Raw genomic sequence first — 23,241 nt, 5'->3', positions numbered from 1 at the left:
TATGTTCTTTTTAGGTGTATGCAGAAGCTAAACTGGCCGCTTTCAACAGTGAGATTAAAACTGGCACACTAAGTAAGTGTAGGTCTGTAATTGTGCAAAGTATTGGCGACCTGCCACTGCAACCTTGACCACGATAAAAATGAACAAATGAATCAATACTCTTTAGAAATTCAATCAGCGCTGACTGGTCGACCGAACGCCTCTCCGCCGGTGGAAACATATGCCAGTTTGGCCAGAGCTCAGATGTCATTTTAAGTATAATGAGTAAGAAAACTGATTGCAGGCGCCGCTGATAAACACGCCGACATCAAAGATGATGTAGACCACATTATGCAGCACGCGAAAGGCAAAGGAGCAAGTCGGTGCCATGCATAATCAAGCGGGCACCATGCATAATTAATAATAATAATAAATAGAATAATAATAAGGCTGCTGGGAAAGAAAAGTGAGGGGAACATTAAAGGGGAGGCAGAGCACCAGGATGATAAATGAGCCTAAAAGCATCAATGTGACAACAAGAGAGAAAGAGATGGGTGTCAATTTGTTCTCTTTTTTACCAAATTTTCTCCCAATTTAGTCGTATCTAATTTACCTGACCAGATTTCACCTCTACTGACCGAAGTGCGGCATAACTAACACACGCCCTTGTCAACAGATGTGCATGGCAACCACTTCTTTTCCTCTGCACATGGTGGGGATTCATATCGCACATGGAGAGTCACACACCCACCTCCATTATCCTCGTTCCAGCAGTTGAGGAATCCCCTCTGCCACACCCTCCCTCAAATGAGACATTTACTGTCTGTAAAGGATCACCTCACACTTGTCTGTATAGGTACCCGGACATCTGATAGCATCACCTCCATTGTCCATCGACCAGCCAACAAAGGTCATAATTCCAGCAGTTATGAAGATTCCCCTCCACCACACCTCAACACTGGTGGGCTAGCATGTTTTGCCCGTTGCCCCCCTTTTAGACACCATGGCTCATGCCAAATTTAACTACGGTCCAATCAACTATTCAGATCCACAGATGTGTGTTTTTGGAAAATGTAGGACCATTTATAAAGAGTAAAGATGCTGCATGTTCAGATGTGTGACCAGAATCCATCATCTTCAGCTTGTGATGGATCGTGGCGGGTCGTGACAGGTCATGGAGGGTCTGGCGCCACCACGTAACATACAGCCCAAGGTAAGAATACACTCAGAATAGAGCAGTGAATCATCGAATCACAGGGCAACACATTTACTTACTGTACATACACACCCCAGTGTGTCTGGAGCAGCCAATCCACCTTCTGTATGTTTTTCTTTTAATAAGAACCAGAAGGAATCCCAGATAGGCATGGTAAGATAAAGCAGTCCTTCTTACAAACACTGACTGAATGTGAGTATTGAATCCTAGGTTTAGGACCTATATATGAGAGCCACTCTAGCAGCTGCGCCACTGTGCCACCCGGCATCGTCAATCAAAACTTAACAAGATATTTGTTTTCTTTTCTGTTCACTTGAAAACACCACGTTTAATCTTTATCTAGCATGGAAAGAAAGCTTCAACCCCCTGAAGTAATTTTACACGTCAATACTTAAAAAATGGTACACAGAGGTGGGATTTAAAAGTATTTGCACCCCTTGAAGTCATACAAAAAGCTTTGATCTTATGCAACACGCTATGCAGTTTGTACATGTGTGGATCTGCAGTTTATTTGTGTTCACAGGAATAAACAGACCTCACAGATCTCAGCTTCAAGTCTAAGCAAATGAAAATAAATAATAATAATGTAATCACAGAGGTAAAGATCCAAAAAATGATTCAAGAGCATCACACACCTACGATGGAGCTTTCGATCCATCATAAAGAAGTAGAAAAATGACGAAACTACAGCCACTATACCAAGGTCAGTCCATTTCTTTAAACTGGAAGCTTGGTTGTTAGAATGGCTGATGTACCCGACCACCACTCGGACTGATTTGCATAAGTCAGTGTCTGTATCCTAATGAGATGTTTGTGACTGAACCACATCCATGTAGAGACCTTACTGCACAACTCAATGAATTTGGTAGACTAGCATGTTCTCCTAAGATTTAAGATTTTGATTAAGTCAAACTGTAAAATATGATGGTGGTGTCATCATGAAAAGGGAAATCTATTCAGCAAAAAGGGGCTGGGAATATGATCAGGAGTGATGTGAAATTGTATAGTAACGTGTGTACAGAGTGATCCTGGATTAAAGCCTGTGTTAATGCAAGAAAGTCATTTGGCAAGACAGAGATCCCAACAGGAGTGGTTTGAAATGACAAATTGATGTGTGTAGTTCAGTTATGAGTCCCGATCCTAACCCTATCATGGACGAGACATCAACTGGCACTTCATAACTAACCTGGCAGCTTTGTTCTCACTGTAAAATATGGTGGGGGTGGCATCATGCCATGGGGAAGCTATTCAGCAGAAGGGGTTGGGAATATGATCAGGAGTGATGGGAAAATGTATAGTAAAGTGTGTATGGAGAGAGATCCTGGATGAAAACATGCTACTGATTAATGTGTTTAGGCAGGAAAGTCAAGACAGAGATCCCAACAGGAGTGGTTTGAAATGACAAATTGATGTGTTTAGTTCAGTTATGAGTCCCGATCCTAACCTTATCATGGCCGAGACATCAACCGCCGCTTCATAACCAACCTGGAAGAACTTTGGAGGGATAAAATGGGTCAAAATGGTTTCATCAGGTTGTAAAAATGAACTCAGACTCGTTAATCAACAGTAAATCTAAAATAAACCTGGCAGCTTTGTTCTCACTGTAAAATATGGTAGCGGTGGCATCATGACATTGGGAAGCTATTCAGCAAAAGGGGCTGGAAATATAATCAGGAATGATGGGGAAATGTATAGTAATGTGTATAGAGACAGATATTGGATTAAAACCTGCTCCCTCCCTCCACCAAAAACATACGACTGATTAACGTGTTAATGCAAGAAAGTCATTTGTCAAGACAGAGATCCCAACAGGAGTGGTTTGAAATGACAAACTGATGTGTTTAGTTCAGTTATGAATCCTGATTCTAACCCTATCATGGACGAGACATCAACGGGCACTTCATAACCAACCTGGAAGAACTTTGGAGGGATAAAATGGGTCAAAATGGTTTCATCAGGTTGTAAAAATGAACTCAGACTCGTTAATGAAAAGTCAGTTACTGTGTCTAACATAAATCTCAGGCTGTGATTGTTTATTGCAAAAGAAACTGGGATTTGGAGCTGAATGAACTGGAATTGAATGATTTTTAGGGTTTTATTCACCCTCCGTGGGCAAAATCGTGATTAGACATGTGGCGCAGTTTATCACACCGGGCACAACTCTTCTACGCTAGTGTCTGATAATAACGCACTGTTGGATGTGCTATTAATGAAGCTGCATGGCAAACACTGTGCCAGCTGTGTGTTCAGTACGTCCAGTAAAAATATGGTAATGCATTACGCAGCGCAGTAAGGAAAAAAACGCTCATGTATTCCTTATGCACAGTGAAACATGATGGTTTAATGAATGACGCGTAATGAAGTGACTCTAAACCAGCGCGCATTTTGACGCACAGCAGCCCGCTTACCGTGCGCCCGTGTGCACATCAAAGAAAACATGACGTTCCAAATGACTAATCCGCCTTTGATCCCGGCTGTTTTGGCGCACCGGGCGCATCCTCCTCCCGCGTCTGGAAGCAGTACAAATCCTGCGGTCGGTGCGTCCCTGCGAGCCGCGGTCATGTCGGAGCGTCCTGAACTCAACTCGCCGCTGGTTAGAAGGAGCGTTAGGCTGATTTTGCGCCGGAGACGAGGGGACAGGACTCAACCATCTCGGCCGACAGGGGAACAGACTGGAGTGCGCGCTCCTCCCGAGCTCCTCGGCACATACCGACCACCCGGCAGCATGTGGGTGCCGCTCTTTAATCAGCCCTTATTCCCCAAAAAAAGACAAAAATAAGATAAAAGAAAAAACACTCCCAAAATCTGATTCCGATCGGCGCACACAGGTCCTGCACGGTTCCACACGTTTATAACCGGTCACAAGGGATGAAAAAACCAAACTCAGATCATTCAGCGCAGCGAGAGATGCTTCTGATGAAGCGCAACTTTTCCAAACTGCAGGTTTGCACCGACTGATCAGAATAGAATCCGGCTGAGATTAAAAGAGGGGCTGAGAAACGCCGCGCACTTTAGGATGGAGTCTTCTGCCATCTATAGGTTATACATGCAATTCTCTCTCTCTCTCTCTCTCTCTCTCTCTCTCTCTCTCTCTCTCTCTCTCTCTCTCTCTCTCTCTCATTCTTTTACACACACACACACACACACACACACACACACACACACACACACACACTTAACTCAAACGAAGCTTTATTGGCATGGGCAATAAATCAGCGCGTGAAAATCGGAACTGGACCACGGAGCAATGGAAGAAGGTGGCCTAGTCTGATGAATCACGTTTTCTTTTACATCACGTGGATGTCCGGATGCGTGTGCGTCACTTACCTGGGTAACACATGGCACCAGGATGCACTAAGGGAAGAAGGCAAGCCGGCGGAGGCAGAGTGATGCTTTGGGCAACATTCTGCTGGGAAACCTTGGGTCCTGCCATCCATGTATATGTAACTTTGACACGTTTCACCTACCTAAGCATTGTTGCAGACCAGGAGAAACAAGTTTGATCCATGGAGGCCCCACCTCACAACCTACAGGAGTTAAAGGATCTGCTGCTGACACCTTCTCCTAACTCTACAATCTAAAGTCTACAGTCTAACCTCAGGCTCTGTACCAACCACAATATTCATTTATTTATTTATTTATTTTAATGGCTTAAATTTTAATGTCCTAATGGCTATTGGTTACTAATCCTATTGGTTACTGTCCTATTGGTTACTGTCCTATTAGTTGCTGTACTATTGGTTACTGTCCTATTAGTTGCTGTACTATTGGTTACTGTCCTATTGGTTACTGTCCTATTAGTTGCTGTACTGTTGGTTACTGTCCTATTGGTTACTGTCCTATTAGTTGCTGTACTATTGGTTACTGTCCTATTGGTTACTGTCCTATTGGTTACTGTCCTATTGTTTGCTGTCCTATTAGTTGCTGTACTATTTGGTTACTGTCCTATTGGTTACTGTCCTATTAGTTGCTGTACTGTTGGTTACTGTCCTATTGGTTACTGTCCTATTAGTTGCTGTACTATTGGTTACTGTCCTATTAGTTGCTGTACTGTTGGTTACTGTCCTATTGGTTACTGTCCTATTAGTTGCTGTACTATTAGTTGCTGTACTATTGGTTACTGTCCTATTAGTTGCTGTTCTATTGGTTACTGTCCTATTAGTTGCTGTTCTATTGGTTACTGTCCTATTGGTTACTGTACTATTAGTTGCTGTCCTATTGGTTACTGTACTATTAGTTGCTGTACTATTGGTTACTGTCCTATTAGTTGCTGTTCTATTGGTTACTGTCCTATTGGTTACTGTACTATTGGTTACTGTCCTATTAGTTGCTGTACTATTGGTTACTGTCCTATTAGTTGCTGTACTATTGGTTACTGTCCTATTGGTTACTGTCCTATTAGTTGCTGTCCTATTGGTTACTGTACTATTAGTTGCTGTACTATTGGTTACTGTCCTATTAGTTGCTGTTCTATTGGTTACTGTCCTATTGGTTACTGTACTATTGGTTACTGTCCTATTAGTTGCTGTACTATTGGTTACTGTACTATTGGTTACTGTCCTATTAGTTGCTGTACTATTAGTTGCTGTACTATTGGTTACTGTCCTATTAGTTGCTGTACTATTGGTTACTGTCCTATTAGTTGCTGTACTATTGGTTACTGTCCTATTGGTTACTGTACTATTAGTTGCTGTCCTATTGGTTACTGTACTATTAGTTGCTGTACTATTGGTTACTGTCCTATTAGTTGCTGTACTATTGGTTACTGTCCTATTGGTTACTGTCCTATTAGTTGCTGTACTATTGGTTACTGTCCTATTGGTTACTGTCCTATTAGTTGCTGTACTATTGGTTACTGTCCTATTGGTTACTGTACTATTAGTTGCTGTCCTATTGGTTACTGTCCTATTAGTTGCTGTACTATTGGTTACTGTCCTATTGGTTACTGTACTATTGGTTACTGTCCTGTTACTGTGTTTTATATCATGGATTTTACACACACATTAGCAATGAGTGTGGCTAAAACTTGAACTTAATTATTTGAAGCAGTGTCCACATACTTGTGGTTTATAAAGCGTGTAGTGTTTAGTAGTGACTCAGCACCCACTTACGGCAAGAGATCTCAGAGAGAAACTCTGATTTTAACAAGGACGTCTTCTTCACTGTTCATGTTTCACCGCATAGCAGAGGAATCTGCTCCTGCATGTGCTGGAAAATACTGATTTATACAAGAATAATGAGTGAGGGATTATGGGAGAATCAGATCTCTCCAGCGCTGTCCAAACTTTTACATTAAACTAAAACGTTTACGCTACTGTCAGTGCAGAGCTTTCCTAGTTTAATGCAATGAAACGGAAAGTGGTAGCTTAGTAGTAAAGTTACGGGACTAGTGATCAGGGTCCAGTGCCTGTAGGTGTATCTTACAAAATAATCAAAAAGCGTATGTACCAGGTAGGCGTACCTAATAACAAGCCTGGTGAGCAAATAAAGGCCTGATTTATTTAGACTGCGGAGCTAAGGTTAAGTACAACAATACATCAGAACAACAGTGAGAGGTAGAAAATAAAACTCAACGATTCTTTTGAACCAAAAATGAGGGCAAAAGCTGATGACAGTGATAAAGTGTTGGACAAAGGAGGTCGACGTATTTTTGGTGCGAATGAAACCTCATAGATTTATGACTTCTTGCTGTGTCCTGTTCCCAGATTTTTTTTTGTCCAATGTTGTGGAGAAAAGCAATCAAAGCGTATATTATATTTTATATATATTATATCAGCCGGTTGGGTGTCTACAGTTGGGCGTCTCTAATTCTACAGTTCTACAATTACTGACTGTAGTCCATCTATTTCTCTACATACTTTGTTAGCCCCCTTTCATGCTGCTCTTTAATGATCAGGACCACCACAGAGCAGTTATTATTTAGGTGGTGGATCATTCTCAGCACTGCAGTGACACTGACATGGTGGTGGTGTGTTAGTGTGTGTTGTGCTGGTATGAGTGGATCAGACACAGCAGCGCTGCTGGAGTTTTTACACACCTTGCGGGTCACTGCTGGACTGAGAATCGTCCACCAACCAAAAACATATCCAGCCAACAGCGCCCCGTGGGCAAACAGGAGCAATAGCTGAGCGATCGTCTCTGACTTTACATCTACAAGGTGGACCAACTAGGTAGGAGTGTCTAGTAGAGTGGACAGTGAAGGGACAGTGAGGTGTTTAAAAACTCCAGCAGCGCTGCTGTGTCTGATCCACTCATACCAGCACAACACACACTAACACACCACCACCATGTCAGTGTCACTGCAGTGCTGGGAATGATCCACCACCCAAATAATACCTTCTCTGTGGTGGTCCTGTGGGGGTCCTAACCATTGAAGAAAAGGGTGAAAGCAGGATAAAAAAGTATGTAGAGAAACAGATGGACTACAGTCAGTAATTGTAGAACTACAAAGTGCTTCTATATGGTAAGTGGAGCTGATAAAATGGACAACAAGGAGGTGGTTTTAATGTTATGGCTGATCAGTGTATGTATTATATACTGTACTATATATTTATTATATAAAATAAATCCTGTTTCATCATGACTGTCCCCAAAGTTTGGTGTGCAGGAACTCCAATGGACTTTAATCCCACTGAAAATCTTTGGAATAAATTATAACCACAGTTCGGATCTAATTCAATATTAATGTCCATGGGACATCCAACACAGCAGATAAGGTGAGATGTCCACATACTTTTGACCACATAGTGCAGGTAAATAGTGTGTGATTTTTAGCTGTCAGGAAAATACCGTTGCACAGCCTGTAAAGTTGCTGACATTTTTTTTTCCTGTTCAATATCCTGAAGGATTTCAGTCCAGGCTTAGCAGTTTGCTCAGCAGATTTCTGGACAGAATGTTTATTTTTTTGAAGGTGCAGAGCAAGATTTGCCAGAAACGTCTCGCTGAATGCTCAGCCGAATCCAACTACAAGAGACTGGGAGGAAAACCTGCAACCTGAAAATTTTCACTTATTGTTTGACCCTGGTCTGGGTCACAGTGGGTCTGTAATGAAGAAATACACTCGGGACGGGGGGCCAGTACACAGTCATGTATCATAGAGGAAACACGCGCTGCCACTTTTGCATTATTTATGCAATTTCCCTTTTTTTCTCCCAATTTAGTCATAACCAATTAGTCTCCCACTGCTGGAGGCCTTGATGTCATCTGAGGAGGGAAGAGGGTATAGTTTGCTGGACACATGTGCCTTTCTGATTGACCTGTACATTGGTGGATTCAAGCATGAGGCCAGTCTCTCGCATGTAGAGTCACTCACTGATCTCTGCGTTCCTTTACTTCTGTACAGGCACCTCAAACTACTAACCAGGGTCCTTATACAGCCCCAAATCCCTGTTCCCTTTTTTTAATCCCAGTCCTTTCACACCAGCAGACTAGTGCCAATTTTTGTCTGCTGCAGGTAGTGTCAATTGTGCCCGCTAGGGGGCGCCAAGCGAGATTCAAACCCAGAGAGTGTTGCTATGTGGCACCCACTCAATCAGCTGTGCCACCTTGCCTATTAAGATTAAGTCATTTTATTCTAATGTATTATATGCATGTGTGTTCACATTTTCATGTCTTCATTCTGGTGGCTTTGTTGGTGCCACACAGATCTGTGAGTCCAGGTTCTATCACCACCGTTGTTCCTCATGATCTCTTGTTATCTTCCAACATCCAGTAACAAACCAGTAAGTATACTAGATTATCTTAGCTACTCCTAACTTTTCCAGTTACTGTGGACTCAACTGACCAGTAAAACATAATTATGTTATGAGGATGAATGAATGAATGGGTTTGGTTGCCAGTCACTTTCATCCAAAGCTCAGCAAAGCCCAACCATGAGCCACCAGTGATCCCAGTATGAACACTGATTAGAAGAACGTGTTGACTTACAGCTCCAGTGGCTCAAGTTTAATCCTTATCTCTGTTAATGGTCTATTTGGAGTTGATCACATGATCTCCGTGTGTGTCTGGATTTCCTTCCACTTCCTAAAACGATGGACTGGATTTTCACCCTCCCCTTGAGAAAAAAACATGCAGGTAGGTGGACTGGTCACTCTAAATTGCCTCTATCTGTAAGTAAATGAATGGGTGACTGAGTCAATTTTGTCCAGCTTGTATCCTGCTTTGTGTCCAGCGTTTTTGGGATGCAATTTACAAAAGCAATTTACAAGACGGCGCACGCACCCTGCAGTCCAGGGTTAATTGCCTTGCTTAAGAGCCCAACACTGGCAGCTGATCAATAAACCAGTCCTGTAACCATTGAGCAACCACTTTCCCCCAGTATAAACACTGATTAGAAGGCAAATTGATCTGGTATTTGCACGCTCCACTGGTAATGCGCTGGCTGATTATCACTGTTGCTAATATGCTACTGTTGCTAATTCCAAAACCAGCCTGTACGTTAATTACGTTCGTTTTTACATTTGCCTTTAATTTCTTCACTATTTAGTCATCCTGCCCAGTAGTCTGACCACCACAGATACACACATGGCCCAAAATGAGTGGAACTTTAACCATCAGTTTCAAAAGCATGAACATTAATGTTGAGTTTTTCATTTTTTTGTGGATTTGAAAGCCTCCACTGGTTAGTGAAGCCAAAATAACACTTGTGAGGTCAAGAAAGACCAAGAGTCAAGAGTTACACTTAACACTTAGTTTATCCAAAAAACTGTTGAGGGTGCAGGTCAGGGCTCGGTGCAGGTCACTGGTGTTCACACCAAATGTGATAAACCATGTGTGAATAGACCTTGCTTTGTAAGGTCAACATGTTTAATTAATTGATTCAAATAATTAATTACTTTTTTATATACTAATATATTTTGTCCACAGAGAACACATTTGGCTGAACTTGTCTGGACAGGGTTTTAAGTAAATAAAATTATAATAGAAGCTAAATTGAACCAAATGAATTGACTCTTCTGTGAGAGAAAAATGTTAATTTACACTAGAAGTATAAATATACAGTATAATCAATTACTGATTATACTGAACGTGTAGATATGCTTAGGGCATGAATAAGTGAAGTATTCCAATATTCCAAGAATACCACTACAAATGAATGTTACTGGATGGATACATGGTGTACATAATAAGAAGTGCACCAATTGCATGGTATGATGAGGTTTAAAACCCAGTTCTAGCTGGTTTAGACCAGTCCTACAAGGTCACTGAAGAAAGTATATAAGGATGTTTGTTATTTTCTGTGTTATCGCATTCACAGAGCCTCTGTGTCGGTGTGATCCTTCTCTGCAGACCAGACAAGATTAAAACTCTTTTCTACTCACAATTCAGTCTCTGAGGTATTTCATTAAGGGTTTTTCCACCATAATTTGGCGTCCGAAAGTGGGGCTGCTCGACTGGTCTGGCAAGCTGAATCTTTGCTTGATGATGAGCCTTAGAGTATATGGAGTACATGTACTACGGGTGACATGGTGGCACAACTAGAAGAAGATAATGAGCGATGGGGTTAAATCCCCCCATCATAACTCAAATACAGGCTATCTGTGAGAATGAAGGGTCTCATGTAGGTATTTCGGTGTCTGGGGTTAAATCCCCCATAATAACACAAAAACAGGAAACGGAACATGTAAAGTGCATGCTCTGATTAATGCCCTGTACTAAAATTGCATACAGGCAAACAGACGACTCATTTTTAATTATTTTTAATTATTTATTATTATTATAATCATTTCTTTGAATTTGATTCTTTTTATTCCTTTATTTAAACGGTTGTATCTTGTGCCTATTTGTCTTGTAAAGTATTTTGAACTGCTGCTGTATGAAAGATACTTTATAAAGATGCTTCTTCTTATTATTATTCTTTGTTTTCTTCTTATTATTATTATAATTATTACAGTCAGTGCCGCAAAGCAAAATGTGGTTTTGAGGTCCTGGGTTTGAAGTTTTGTATGTTCTTCCAAAGCTTGGTTTCCTTTGAGTGTTCCAGTTCCTTCCACCTCTAAGAAACATGCAGAATTTTAAGAGCGGCTGTTGTTCTAGCTGAAAAGCTACATCACATAGATGTCGCTCAATATTTAATAGCATTTGTTTTTTTAATGGGATGTCCAGAAAGCTCATGGTCAGGTGTCCAGGTACTTTTGGCTGAACAGTGTATGTGTATATGGAGCAGGTTTGAATGTCAGGTTTGTGTTTCATGTCCAAGCAGAAGCCAACGTTGACACTTCAATTTTCCAGGCTGCCAGCCTGAGTACACGGGGCCACACCGGTGATGCCCGGGGTGAGACTGTACAGGGTGTTCATGGGGGTACAGGGTGCAGTCCGACGTTTTTGGGATTTAAGGAGAAATAAGCACTTACTAAAACTAAAGCGAACAAGAAATCTGCACTTAGCGAATCCTGGAATGAGAGCTGATAAGTGAATTGTGAAGTTAGCCGTGCCTGCGGGTCCAGATTAACCTCTATTAAATTTCAGTGGGAATTCTGGGAACTTTTTTTTTTGGACAGCTTTGATACGGTATCTCTGACCAGGCGTGAAAAGGAAATGCACAGCAGTGCTTCAGCTGTCACGGCTCTCAGTGATTTAGACGAGTAAAAGTACTAGCTAAAAATTACTCTTCTACAAAAATGTCAGTGCAGCATGATGGGAAAAGTGAAGAAAATTTAACTTCTGACACAAACTTTCCATTTGTGGCGCGTGGCCTTCGTTGCTAGTCGGAGAACCTTCCATCATCGTCTCATTGAAAAACATTGAATTTTTGCGTTGCTGCTAAAAGGAGAGCGTATCATTGCTAATATCTGAATAAGTGCCAGTGTTAGAAAATGATCCCAGCAGTTCCTTTGTGATGATTTTTACTTTTGTTTTTGATCTTTTATTACAGAAATGTTGATAACTGAGGTTGGAGCTGCACACCAGCGCAACATCGATCAAAAATCGACTTCAGCCTCATCAAACTAAGTTTTTATGGACTTAGTACACAGGGGAACATAAAAGGGCCTTCCCTAAACTGTTGCTCCAGAGGTATAAAATATATGTTTTATAATTCATTTTGTACACCTGAATGAAACAACTGACTAAGAATTGGTGTCCACATACTTTTAACCTTTGTTGTGTCATTCAGTTATTGAGGATGAGTAAGTGTGTGAGTAAGTGAATGAGTGATGAGTGAATGAAAGAGTGATGAGTGAATGAATAAGTGAATGAATGAGTGAGTGAATGAATGAGTGAGTAAATAAATCAGTGAGCAAATGAGTGAATAAGTGAATGAATGAATGAGTGTGTTTGTGTGAGATTGAATGAGCGAGCGAGTGAGTGAGTGAATGAGTGAGTGAATGAATGAGTGAGTGATTGAATTGAGTGAATCAGTGAGTGAATGAGTAAGTGAATGAATAAGTGAATGACTGAGTGAGTGAGTAAATGAGTAAATGAATGAGTGAGTGAAAGAGTGAGTGAATGAGTGAGTGAGTGAATGAATGAGTGAGTGAATACGTGAGTGAGTGAATGAATGATAAATGAATGAGTGAGTGAGTAAATGAGTGAGTAAGTGAATGAGTGAGTGAGTGAGTGAATGAATGAGTGAGTGAATGAGTGAGTGAGTGAATGATAAATGAATGAGTGAGTGAGTGAATGAATGAATGAGTGAGTGTATGTGTGTGTGAGTGAGTGAGTGAAAAATAAATGAATGAGTGAATGAGTGAGTGAATGAGTGAGTGAGTGAATGAATGAGTGAGTCAGTGTGTGTGTGTGTGAGAGTGAGTGAATGATAAATGAGTGAGTGAATGAATGAGTGAGTGAGTGTGTGTGAGTGAGTGAGTGAGGGAAAGATAAATGAATGAGTGAATGAGTGAGTGAATGAATGAGTGAGTGTGTGTGAGTGAGTGAATGATAAATGAATGAGTGAGTGAATGAATGAGTGAGTGAGTGAATGAATGAGTGAGTGAGTGTGTGTGTGAGTGAGTGAGTGAATGATAAATGAATGAGTGAGTGACTGAATAAGTGAGTAAATGATGAATGAGTGAGTGTGTGTGTGAGTGAGTGAGTGAATGATATATGAATGAGTGAGTGAGTGAATGAGTGTGTGTGTGTGTGAGTGAGTAAGTGAATGATAAATGAATGAGTGAGTGAATGAGTGAGTGAGTGAATGAATGAATGAGTGAGTGTGTGTGTGTGAGTGAGTGAGTGAGTGAATGATAAATGAATGAGTGAGTGAGTGTGTGTGTGAGTGAGTGAGTGAGTGAATGATGAATGAATGAGTGAGTGAATGATAAATGAATGAGTGAGTGTGTGTGTGAGTGAGTGAATGAATGATAAGTGAATGAGTGAGTGAGTGAATGAATGAATGAGTGAGTGTGTGTGTGTGAGTGAGTGAGTGAATGATAAATGAATGAATGAGTGAATGAATGAATGAGTGAGTGAATAAATGAATGATGTGGTGCAGAAGGTACAACAAAAGTATTGAATTCTAATACTTGAATTCATGTGTTTCACTGCCAGATTGCCACTGCTGGGCCCTTGAGAAAGCCTCTTAACCCTTGATTGCTTAGATTGTATAGTGTAAATCACTTTGAATAAAAGCGTCTGCTAAATGCGGTAAGTGTATTTTAATAGCATTTGGTTTTGAAATGGGACGTCCAGCAAGCTCATGGTCAGGCGTCCGAATACTTTTGACCATACAGTGTATAAACCTCCCACAAATTCGTTTTTTAAATGTCCCAACTTGGCAGAAACAAGGTTTGTAAAAGTAAGTGTGGATCAATGATTAAGTGAAATATTCCGTGATGGACCGACAGTCTGTGCCCAGTGACCCTGGCGCTGCGGGCAGTGTTGGCACCGCTCAGCTCCATAGATCTGGGTTTTATTATTACCTCTGGTTACCTTCCAAAATCGTTCCATAGTCTGATTGGCTTCACTAAATCGCCCCGGGTTTGAATGAAAATGCTGTTCTGCAAAGGACTCCACCTAGAGTTACTGAGACAGGCTGCAGTATTGAATAAATGAATGAATGAATGAATGAATGAATGAGTGGTATAGTGACCTGTAGCCTAGTGGACCAGTCATCAGAAGGTTGCCGGTTCAAGCCCCACCACCACTGTGTACTGTTAGACCCTTGAGCAAGGCCCTTAACCCTCAATTGTTTAAACAGAATACTAGTCACTTAGTAATGTAAGTCACTTTGGATAAAAGTGGGCAGCTGTAGCTTAGCAGTTAAGGTACTGGACTAGAAATCAAGAGGTCACTGGTTTAATCCCCACCACTACCAGGTTGCCACTATTGGGGCCTCAATTGCCTAGATTGTATACAGTCACAACTGTAAGTCACTTTGCAGTTAAGGTACTGAACTTGTAATCAGAAGGTTGGCGGTTCAAGCCCCACCACTGCCCAGTGTTGGGCCCTTGAGCAAGGCCCTTAACCCTCAATTGCTTATATCGTATACTAGTCACCTAGTAATGTAAGTCGTTTGTAGCTTAGCGGTTAAGGTACTGGACTAGTAATCATAAGGTCACTGGTTTAAGCCCCACCACTGCCAGGTTTCCACTGTTGGGCCCTTGAGCAAGGCCCTTAACCCTTAGTTGCTTAGATAACATACCGCTTTAGATAAAAGCGTCTGCTTAATGCAGAAAATAAGCTCCCTCTCGTCAGATTAACATAATGCTTTTAGAATTTCCTTCTCCAGGTTCAAACACACCTACAGACCACATGAGCACTGGGAACCGAGATGTGGTCAAAGCCCCTGTGGCAATCCTGCACACAAAGCAGACAGTTAAAGCCCAGAGTTTTTTTTTTCTCAGGCGTTTGAGAGAATCTTTTCAGGATGTCAGTGTGACTGTCATCTCTGAGGTTCCTCCTGGATTCTGGTCTGGCGGTACAGTGGGCAGTTGGCAGCTCTGTGTCAAGCTGGCAGGCAAAAAACATCACAGACTTCTGAAAGACAGCACATGGAGCTGCTCTGTCTGAAGAACTGAGGAACCCTGAGGGCAACCGGAGCACAGTCGGAATGGGAAGCGGTAACGCTTTCGAATTTCAAACACGGTGTGTATAAATGCCATATAGCCAAAGGTACGAGGACAACTGAATGTGAGCTTAGTGGACATCGCATTACAAAGCTATGGGCATTATAATGGACCTGCCTGTGTGTTCAAGGACAGTCGATGTTCCAATTAATCCAATTAGCATTTAGTAATAATAATAATAATAATAATAATAATAACTATAACAAAACAACAATAATAATAATAATTAATAATAATAATACTAATAACAATAATACTAATAACAATAAAATAATAATAATAATAATAATAATAATAGTAATTATGATAATAATAATATTAATAATAATAATAGTAATTATTATTATTAATAATAATAATAGTAATTATGATAATAATAATAATTGTAATTAATAATAATAATAATTAATAATAATAATAAAAATAATAATAGTAATTATTATTAATAATAATAATAGTAATAATAACAATAATAATAATAATAGTAATTAATAACAATAATAATAATAAAATAATAATAATAATGGTAATAATAATAATAACAATAATAACAAAAATAATAATAAAAAAAATAATAATAATAATAATTCACTTAATTTAACCACCGCTGTATCCCATTAAACACACACACACACTCATACCTAGGGGAGACTTTAATATCTCCGATCAACTTGATTGCACGTCTTTGGACTGTGGGAGGACACACAGACACGGGGAGAACATGCAAACTCCACACAGAAAGGTGACATTCGCAGACAGCTCCACCTGGGAATCAAACCCAGAATGTTCTTGCTGTGAAGTGTCAGTGCTACCTATCGAGTCAACCATGCCGGCCGTAATATTAAAAATAATAATAATAATTGCAGAATCAGAGAGGAATTTCATCAGCCCCCCTGCAAACGTGTCTGCAAGTAGGCACCCCGGCTGGCCGGTAGCACACCGGAGATCTGAACCACTGTAGTACATCTGCATTCATTTGCCTTATTTATCGAATCCACATGTTGTCTGCAACCACAGTTTGGCATAATTTAAAAACATGCTTTAAAACAGATATAATTCCAAAACACCTTCACCTTCTAAAAGAAGCCGTTAATGGCAGCATGTCATCTAACGAGCTCTGGTCTGACCTCTGGACCAACAGAGCCACAGAGTCTGATCATTAGATGAAATACAGTAGACACGGCTGAGTGGACGACAGAATAAATTGAGATCAGATGAGGTGAGTGCTGTTGGTTATTCACCCGTCCAGCGGGCAGAATCTGTGAAAGCAGATGAAACCTTGTAAAGTGTAATGCTCTCATGAAAAACCATAAATAAATAACCATAAATAACACTGCTGACTGAAAGTATCTGGAAACCTGACCATTAGTTTTTTGGACATCTCATTCCAAAACCGTGGGCAACATGAAGTTTACTGCTTTAACAGTCTTCACCTTACCACAACGTTAGAGTGTGCCTGCGTAAGTCACTTAAGTTCTTCCAGAACAAACTGGTCAGAGCTGAGCTGGACTCCTTACACAGTGCCCTTGTATTCACTACATGCTGATCATTGATTAAATCCCTGTATTATCATCACATACACCGATCAGCCATAACATTAAAACCACCTCCTTGTTTCTACTCTCACTGTCCATTTTTATCAGCTCCACTTACCATATAGAAGCACTTTGTAGTTCTACAATTACTGACTGTAGTCCATCTTTTTCTCTACATACTTTGTTAGCCTCCTTTCATGCTGTTCTTCAATGGTCAGGACCAGACAGGACCACCACAGAGCAGGTATTATTTAGGTGGTGGATCATTCCCAGCACTGCAGTGACACTGACATGGTGGTGGTGTGTTAGTGTATGTTGTGCTGGTATGAGATCAGACACAGCAGCGCTGCTGGAGTCTTTAAATACCGTGTCCACTCACTGTCCACTCTATTAGACACTCCTACCTAGTTGGTCCACCTTGTAGATGTAAAGTCAGAGACGATCGCTCATCTATTGCTGCTGTTTGAGTCGGTCATCTTCTAGACCTTCATCAGTGGTCACAGGACGCTGCCCACGGGCCGCTGTTTTTGGTTGGTGGACGATTCTCAGTCCAGCAGTGACAGTGAGGTGTTTGAAAACTCCAGCAGCGCTGCTGTGTCTGATCCACTCAAATAAAAATAGACAAATAGAAGTGGTGTAAGAATAATTCAGTTATAATAATTACAATAATTCATTATCATTATATTAATAACTATTATATTAATAACTAATAGGCTGTAGGATATTGTAGATGTCTTTTACTTTTGTGATACTTCCTTTTTTTGTACACATGATTTTAAAAACCTTTTCATGGCACCATTAAGACCTTATCTGGTCCTTACTGGGATCCAGTAAAAAACTAATGAGTCTGCTGGAGAAAGAAAGTCAAGACTAAACAAACCAAACTCTCTCTGACACCAAGTGTGTCCATTGTCTGAACGTTCGTATCAATAGGCTGGAACAGCACCTCGCACAGCTGGTGTGTCATAAAGAACTATAAAGAGCTTACGCCAAATTACCAAATGGAGCAACATCTGCCACTGCCAGGGTGCCACCGCCATCATGACCTCTCACTGAACAACATTGAATTTAAAATAATGGTGCACTAGCTGAGCTACGAGCACTGGTGGCTTAGAAGTTAATGTACTGAACTGGTAATCAAAGCCAAGTTGCCACTTTTGGGCTCATAAGCAAGGCCCTTAACCCTCATCTGTTTGAATTTAATAATTGTATTTGGTCACAACTCTATCTGCGAAATGCCATAAATGTTATTGATTAAAATCATGACAACTGTCCAATCTGGGATCCACCTGCAAACCAAACCAGTTCAGCAGCCACACTGGTTTCCAAAGATCCAGGAATGAACTGGTAGAGTTGAGTGGTCCTCATATTTACTGAAGACAGAGAGTCCCACTACCAAACTAATATGTTACACAATCCATTGCTTTCAAGGTGGGAAAGTATGCTAGCTCACTACTGCTGAGATCCTGGGATCCAGGGTTCAGATTCAGGCGTCTGCATGGACATGATTGGCCGATGTCTGAGGGGCAGTGGCTGAAACAGCCTAGCCATTGGGAGGTGCACTTGTCTCAGTGCTGGTCTCCAGCCAGGATAGAAATAGGAGGGTTGGGTCAGGAAGAGCATCCGAGGAAAAACTGTGCCAGGTCTGGCATGTGGACCAGATCTGTTTTGGCAACCCTTGAATATGGGAGTGGCCTGAGCTCCATCTGAAAACCAACCAGTTTAGCCACACTGTTAAACTGAAATACATATATCTAGAAAGGTCATGAATGCCATATTTAATGAAGAAAGAGAGATACAGTCCCATTACCAAACCAATTCGAACCTGCAGCGAGTGACCACTGATATGTTAACAGTCAAGTGTTTGTTTAATTAGATTTGGCAGAAAATGAATGTATTCCTTAATCAAGACAGATTGGATACACCTGAGACTCATTAACCAGTGTTAAACTCTGGGTTTATAACTAAACCTTGTTAAGTTTAGTATTCTTTCCTTTGTGAGGTCCTGTTTAAATAAAAACTTTTAGTTTATGATCAAGATCAATGCCTGTTAACTTCAATGTGCAATTGCCTCCTTCATGATTTTGTCCATGTAGGTTCAGAGGTTCAGTTTTTTTTTGTCCTCCGAACGTGCCCACTTAAGACCTGTGCCATGTGCATTTGTTTTTGTTGCACTGTTGCTTGTCGCGCCTCCATCCTTACGATAATCCCAGGTCGGCTGTACCATCGCTGGAGGCTGGATCTCACGAAAACCTAAAACCAGACACGAAATATTTTCACCTTCTAAAAGTACCCATGAAAGGCAGCAAAACATCTAACAAGCTTTGATCTAACCTGTTGCCCAGGAGAAACCTTTTTAAGAAATGAAATACAGTAGATGTACCGCTGTGGTTGGGAGACCAAATTGGGATCAGACAAGGTGAGAGCTGTTAGTTATCTAACCAGCCGGTGGGATGAATTTGCAAAAGCAGACGAGGTCTTCTGAGGTGTAGCGCTAATAAACTCTCGCAGCCTTTTCATGCAGGAGGTTCCACAACTGACTGCAGAGCCAAACTCAATCTAAAAAAGTTATTTTTAAAACTATATGCAACTGTTACATTGGTCATACAAGTCGTCAACACAAGAGTCATGCCTCTGCCCACTGCAACCCTGACCAGAATAAAGCTTTGGTAAATAGACAATGAATGAATGCATGAATAATGAGAAAGGCTCTTTTACTCCAGGATCTTAATTTTAATTCCAGATCCAGGAACTACACAGTGAGCGCTGTGACCCATCCACCCTCCCTCCCCCTACACACGGATACCGTGTTATTGACCCGCTGTTTGGACCTCCTCCCCTCGGGGAATAACCGAGACTAACCGAGTTGCTGTCAATGAATATATCAAAGAGGCAACTAGAGGGCAATCATCCTCACCGAGCTGGACCTTCACAACACCCGAGGTCCTGAAGCTATAAAGACATAAAGACATGAAAGAACAACCCGACCTTGAGGAAATGTTTTTATATGGTGGGACACAGGCGGTGTGGATGGATAATATGTTGATAATCTGCTGTATAAATAATTCAAAGGCTGATTGTAGTAGCTGGTAGCTTTACATCAATGTGTTATAAGGGCAAGCTGTAGCTTAGGGGTTAAGGTACTGGACTAGTAATCAGAAGGTCGCTGGTTTAAGCCCCACCACTGCCAGGTTGCTGCTGTTGGGCTCTTGAGCAAGGCTCTTAACCTTCAATTGCTCAGACTGTATACTGTAACTGTAATGTAAGTCGCTTTGGATAAAAGAGTCTAAATGCTGAAAATGTAAATGTGTATGTGTAAAATTTAATTTAGATATTTATAAAGTTATATACTCTATGTGGTCAAAAGAATGTGGACGCCTATTTGTCCGGCATGCTATTTTAAAACCTTTATGGTTATAAGAGCTTCCATTTAACTTTTCTGGAAAGGCTTTGCGCAATATTTTGAAGTGAGTCTGTGGGAATTCGTGCTCAAGTAGTCAGTTCAGTTGCAAAGTCAAATTTGGGTTAGGATTAGGTGGTGGGGCTTGAATCGACAACCTCCTGATTACTAGTCCAGTAACTTCCTCACAGGTAATAAAAGGTGAGGATCAAACCCAGGACCCATGTCCACTTTACCAGCTACACAATCATATGAATGTTGCATTATGGGTTATTTTTATGTATTTATTTATTTTTTTTAGTTAGACCGCTAGTTCTAGGGCGACACGGTGGCTCGGTGGGTAGCACTGTCGCCTCACAGCAAGAGGGTCCTGGGTTCGATTTCCAGGCAGGGCGGTCCGGGTCCTTTCTGTGTGGAGTTTGCATGTTCTCCCCGTGTCTGCATGGGTTTCCTCCGGGAGCTCCGGTTTCCTCCCACAGTCCAAAAACATGCAGTCAGGTTAACTGGGGTCACTGAATTGCCCTATAAGTGAATGTGTGTGTGTGTGTGTGTGTGTGTGTGTGTGTGTGTGTATGTGTGTCTGCCCTGTGATGGACTGGCATCCCGTCCAGTGTAAACATGCCCAGGTCAGACTTTGAACCGCCCCGTTTACCCGCGCTGGCTCTTGGCTCTCACACAAGTTCTGAACACTGAGGAATGGATGCGATCAGGGCTTTAATTCAGTAATAAATCAGCTCATGCTCACGTCGGCACAGGCTCGGCTAACAGAAGCGCAAGAGTAAACAAGTTCGCCGTGCACTGTACAGTACTCATGCTTTATAGAGGAGGAACGCTCAGAGGTCTGTACGCTAGCTAATTTGTACACCTGAGAAGTCTGAGTCTGGATCTTTCTACTCTGGTCTGGTGAAGGATTATGTTCATAGTTTAAGCCTGCAGGTTTAAAAAGTAAGACATTGTGCACCCAGGTCTGCTGGCGCAGTGGGATAATCTGAAAATCTGAGCTCCTGGGTTCGAATCTTGGCTCTGCTACCGGTCAGCTGGGTGCCCTCTAGCAGGCACTATTGGCTTTGAGTCTGCTGGGTGGGAAAGACCATAGTAAGGATTATTAATGCTGTGTAAGGACCAGGTGGCTCGGTGTGTTGCACTGTCACCTCACAGCAAGAAGATTCTGGATTTGATTCCCAAGGGGGGCGTTCCGGGTTAACTGGAGCTACGAAATTGCCCTTAGATATATGTGTGTGTGTGTGTGTGTGCGCTGTGACAGACTGGCACTGTCCAGGGTGTTTCTGAGAGCTGGGATAAGATCCAGCACCCCCCGCAACCCTGATTAGGATAAGCAGCTTAGAAAGTGAGTAGCGGGATATTCTGCTAGCACACCAGCGCCGAGGTTCTGAACTCCTCGGTTCGAAACTCGGCATTGCCACCGGTCGTCTGGGTGCCATCTAGCCGGCATAATCGGCAGTGCCTGCACAGACACGTCTCTGCTAGGGCGGGATGACCGGACTATGTGGGTGGGGTCTTCAAACGCTGTGTGAGGACCCTGACTGGCAGTTAAAGAGGCGCCTGTGCAGAATGCATGGGTGAAAAAGGGTTCTGCTAAGGGCGGGGGAGGCGTGAGCAGCAATATACCAAACTCGACTGCAATCAGGGATCCCCCAGCAGCGAAAGACAAATTGACTACGCTAAATTATGAGAAAATGGGAGAAAATGCATAAATAAAATGCTATACACCTGTTAGCAATGGGTGTGGCTAATAGAGAGGTGTCCACATACATTTGATCATATAGTTTTTTCCGTGGCTGGACATCTTTGGTAGATATTTTCCCGACACCTCACACCTCGGTATTGACTGAGCAGGTTCAGGTTAAATGCTTCGCTGAAGGACACAACAGTCTTTGTGGTCCTATTGTCGAGCCATAACCACGTTTATCTCCCTGCAGCAGGCTGGATTTCATTCTCACGCTTTCTCTCGCCCGATCGACCCGGCACTTCCTGTTTCTACCATTTAACACACCACATCTGGGTCCTGAAACCACAGCACCTTCAGATGTGCCGAGCGCTCGCCTGTAATAAGCGTGATATGAACAGGTAGAACGACAGACATTAAGCTAAATTGCTTCTGATTGCGAGATGTTTCGGGAGGCATGGATAGTGATTGCGCGCCTGATTAAAAACCCCTGTTGGAAATCCAGACGCCCGCCATGGGCCGCTCAAATATGGCTATGTTTCTGTGGTGTCTATGTTTTTTTTGCTTGCAATTAGCCAATCTGGAAAAAAAGACCCAATATATATGCAGCCACCACAGGCTCTGCTCAGGCTAGGACATGACAAACACACCTCGAGCTTGTTTTTGTATGACGCTAAAGAACACATCCCGTTTTTGGTTCGTTTGGTTAACTGAGGTAATATACCTCAATCGTACCTCATATGTTGAGGGTTGATGATATGCGGTAGGTATATGAAGCAGGACATCCTCAGCTACATTGGGGATGTGCTAGGACTGTTTGTCATTTTTATTTTGCCCAGCCTGTGCTATGATTGAATAGAAGGGAAGGTCAGAAGCTCAGGGCGCTTCCAACTGTCTAGGTAAAGAACTACATACAGTATAGCGTGGTCCTATACACACACACAGTAAAATCTCTCTGTAGGAATCAAGTCTCCAAATCATCTTAGAGAAACACACACACATTCATTCAGTCACTCACTTACACCTAGCAGTAGTTCAAAGCAAATAAATCCACCTTCTGCATGCTCTTTTGGGCAGAAAATGTATGTGGACATAGAGCCCGGTCCTCAGAACACATGTTGCTGTGTGCACCCACTCTTCCAGTTGTTCCAGCATATCTTCTCTGGGTCAAGCAGGCTCGGAGAATTAGTAGGTACATGCACACGTCATGTTTTACATTCATGACAGGACAGGTTACTGCTCACACAAGATTCATCATCTCCAATTCACCTCACCTGCACATCTTTGGACCGTGGGAGGAAACCCACACAGACACAGGGAGAACATTCAAATTCCAGACAGAAAGGACCCGAACCGACTTTCTTGCTGTGAGGCGACAGTGCTACCCACCGAGCCACCCAATTTACCATATTGTTATTATT

At 41.9% G+C, this 23,241-nt stretch overlaps 1 protein-coding gene across 1 annotated transcript in view; it reads right to left on the bottom strand.

Annotated features, from left to right (window-relative positions):
- csmd3a (CUB and Sushi multiple domains 3a) overlaps positions 1 to 3,898 on the bottom strand; it is a 323,290-nt gene extending 319,392 nt beyond the window's left edge. The window contains exon 1 of the mRNA XM_062985995.1: positions 3,604 to 3,898. Within this exon, the coding sequence (XP_062842065.1) occupies positions 3,604 to 3,757 (154 nt within the window). The 5' untranslated portion in view covers positions 3,758 to 3,898. The remainder of the gene's footprint in view (positions 1 to 3,603) is intronic.
- Positions 3,899 to 23,241: the final 19,343 nt, after the last annotated feature.

This window comes from Trichomycterus rosablanca, chromosome 23 (assembly GCF_030014385.1).
Source record: "Trichomycterus rosablanca isolate fTriRos1 chromosome 23, fTriRos1.hap1, whole genome shotgun sequence".
In the NCBI taxonomy this organism is placed as follows: domain Eukaryota; kingdom Metazoa; phylum Chordata; class Actinopteri; order Siluriformes; family Trichomycteridae; genus Trichomycterus; species Trichomycterus rosablanca.
This window is presented reverse-complemented; position numbering and strand designations above follow the sequence as displayed.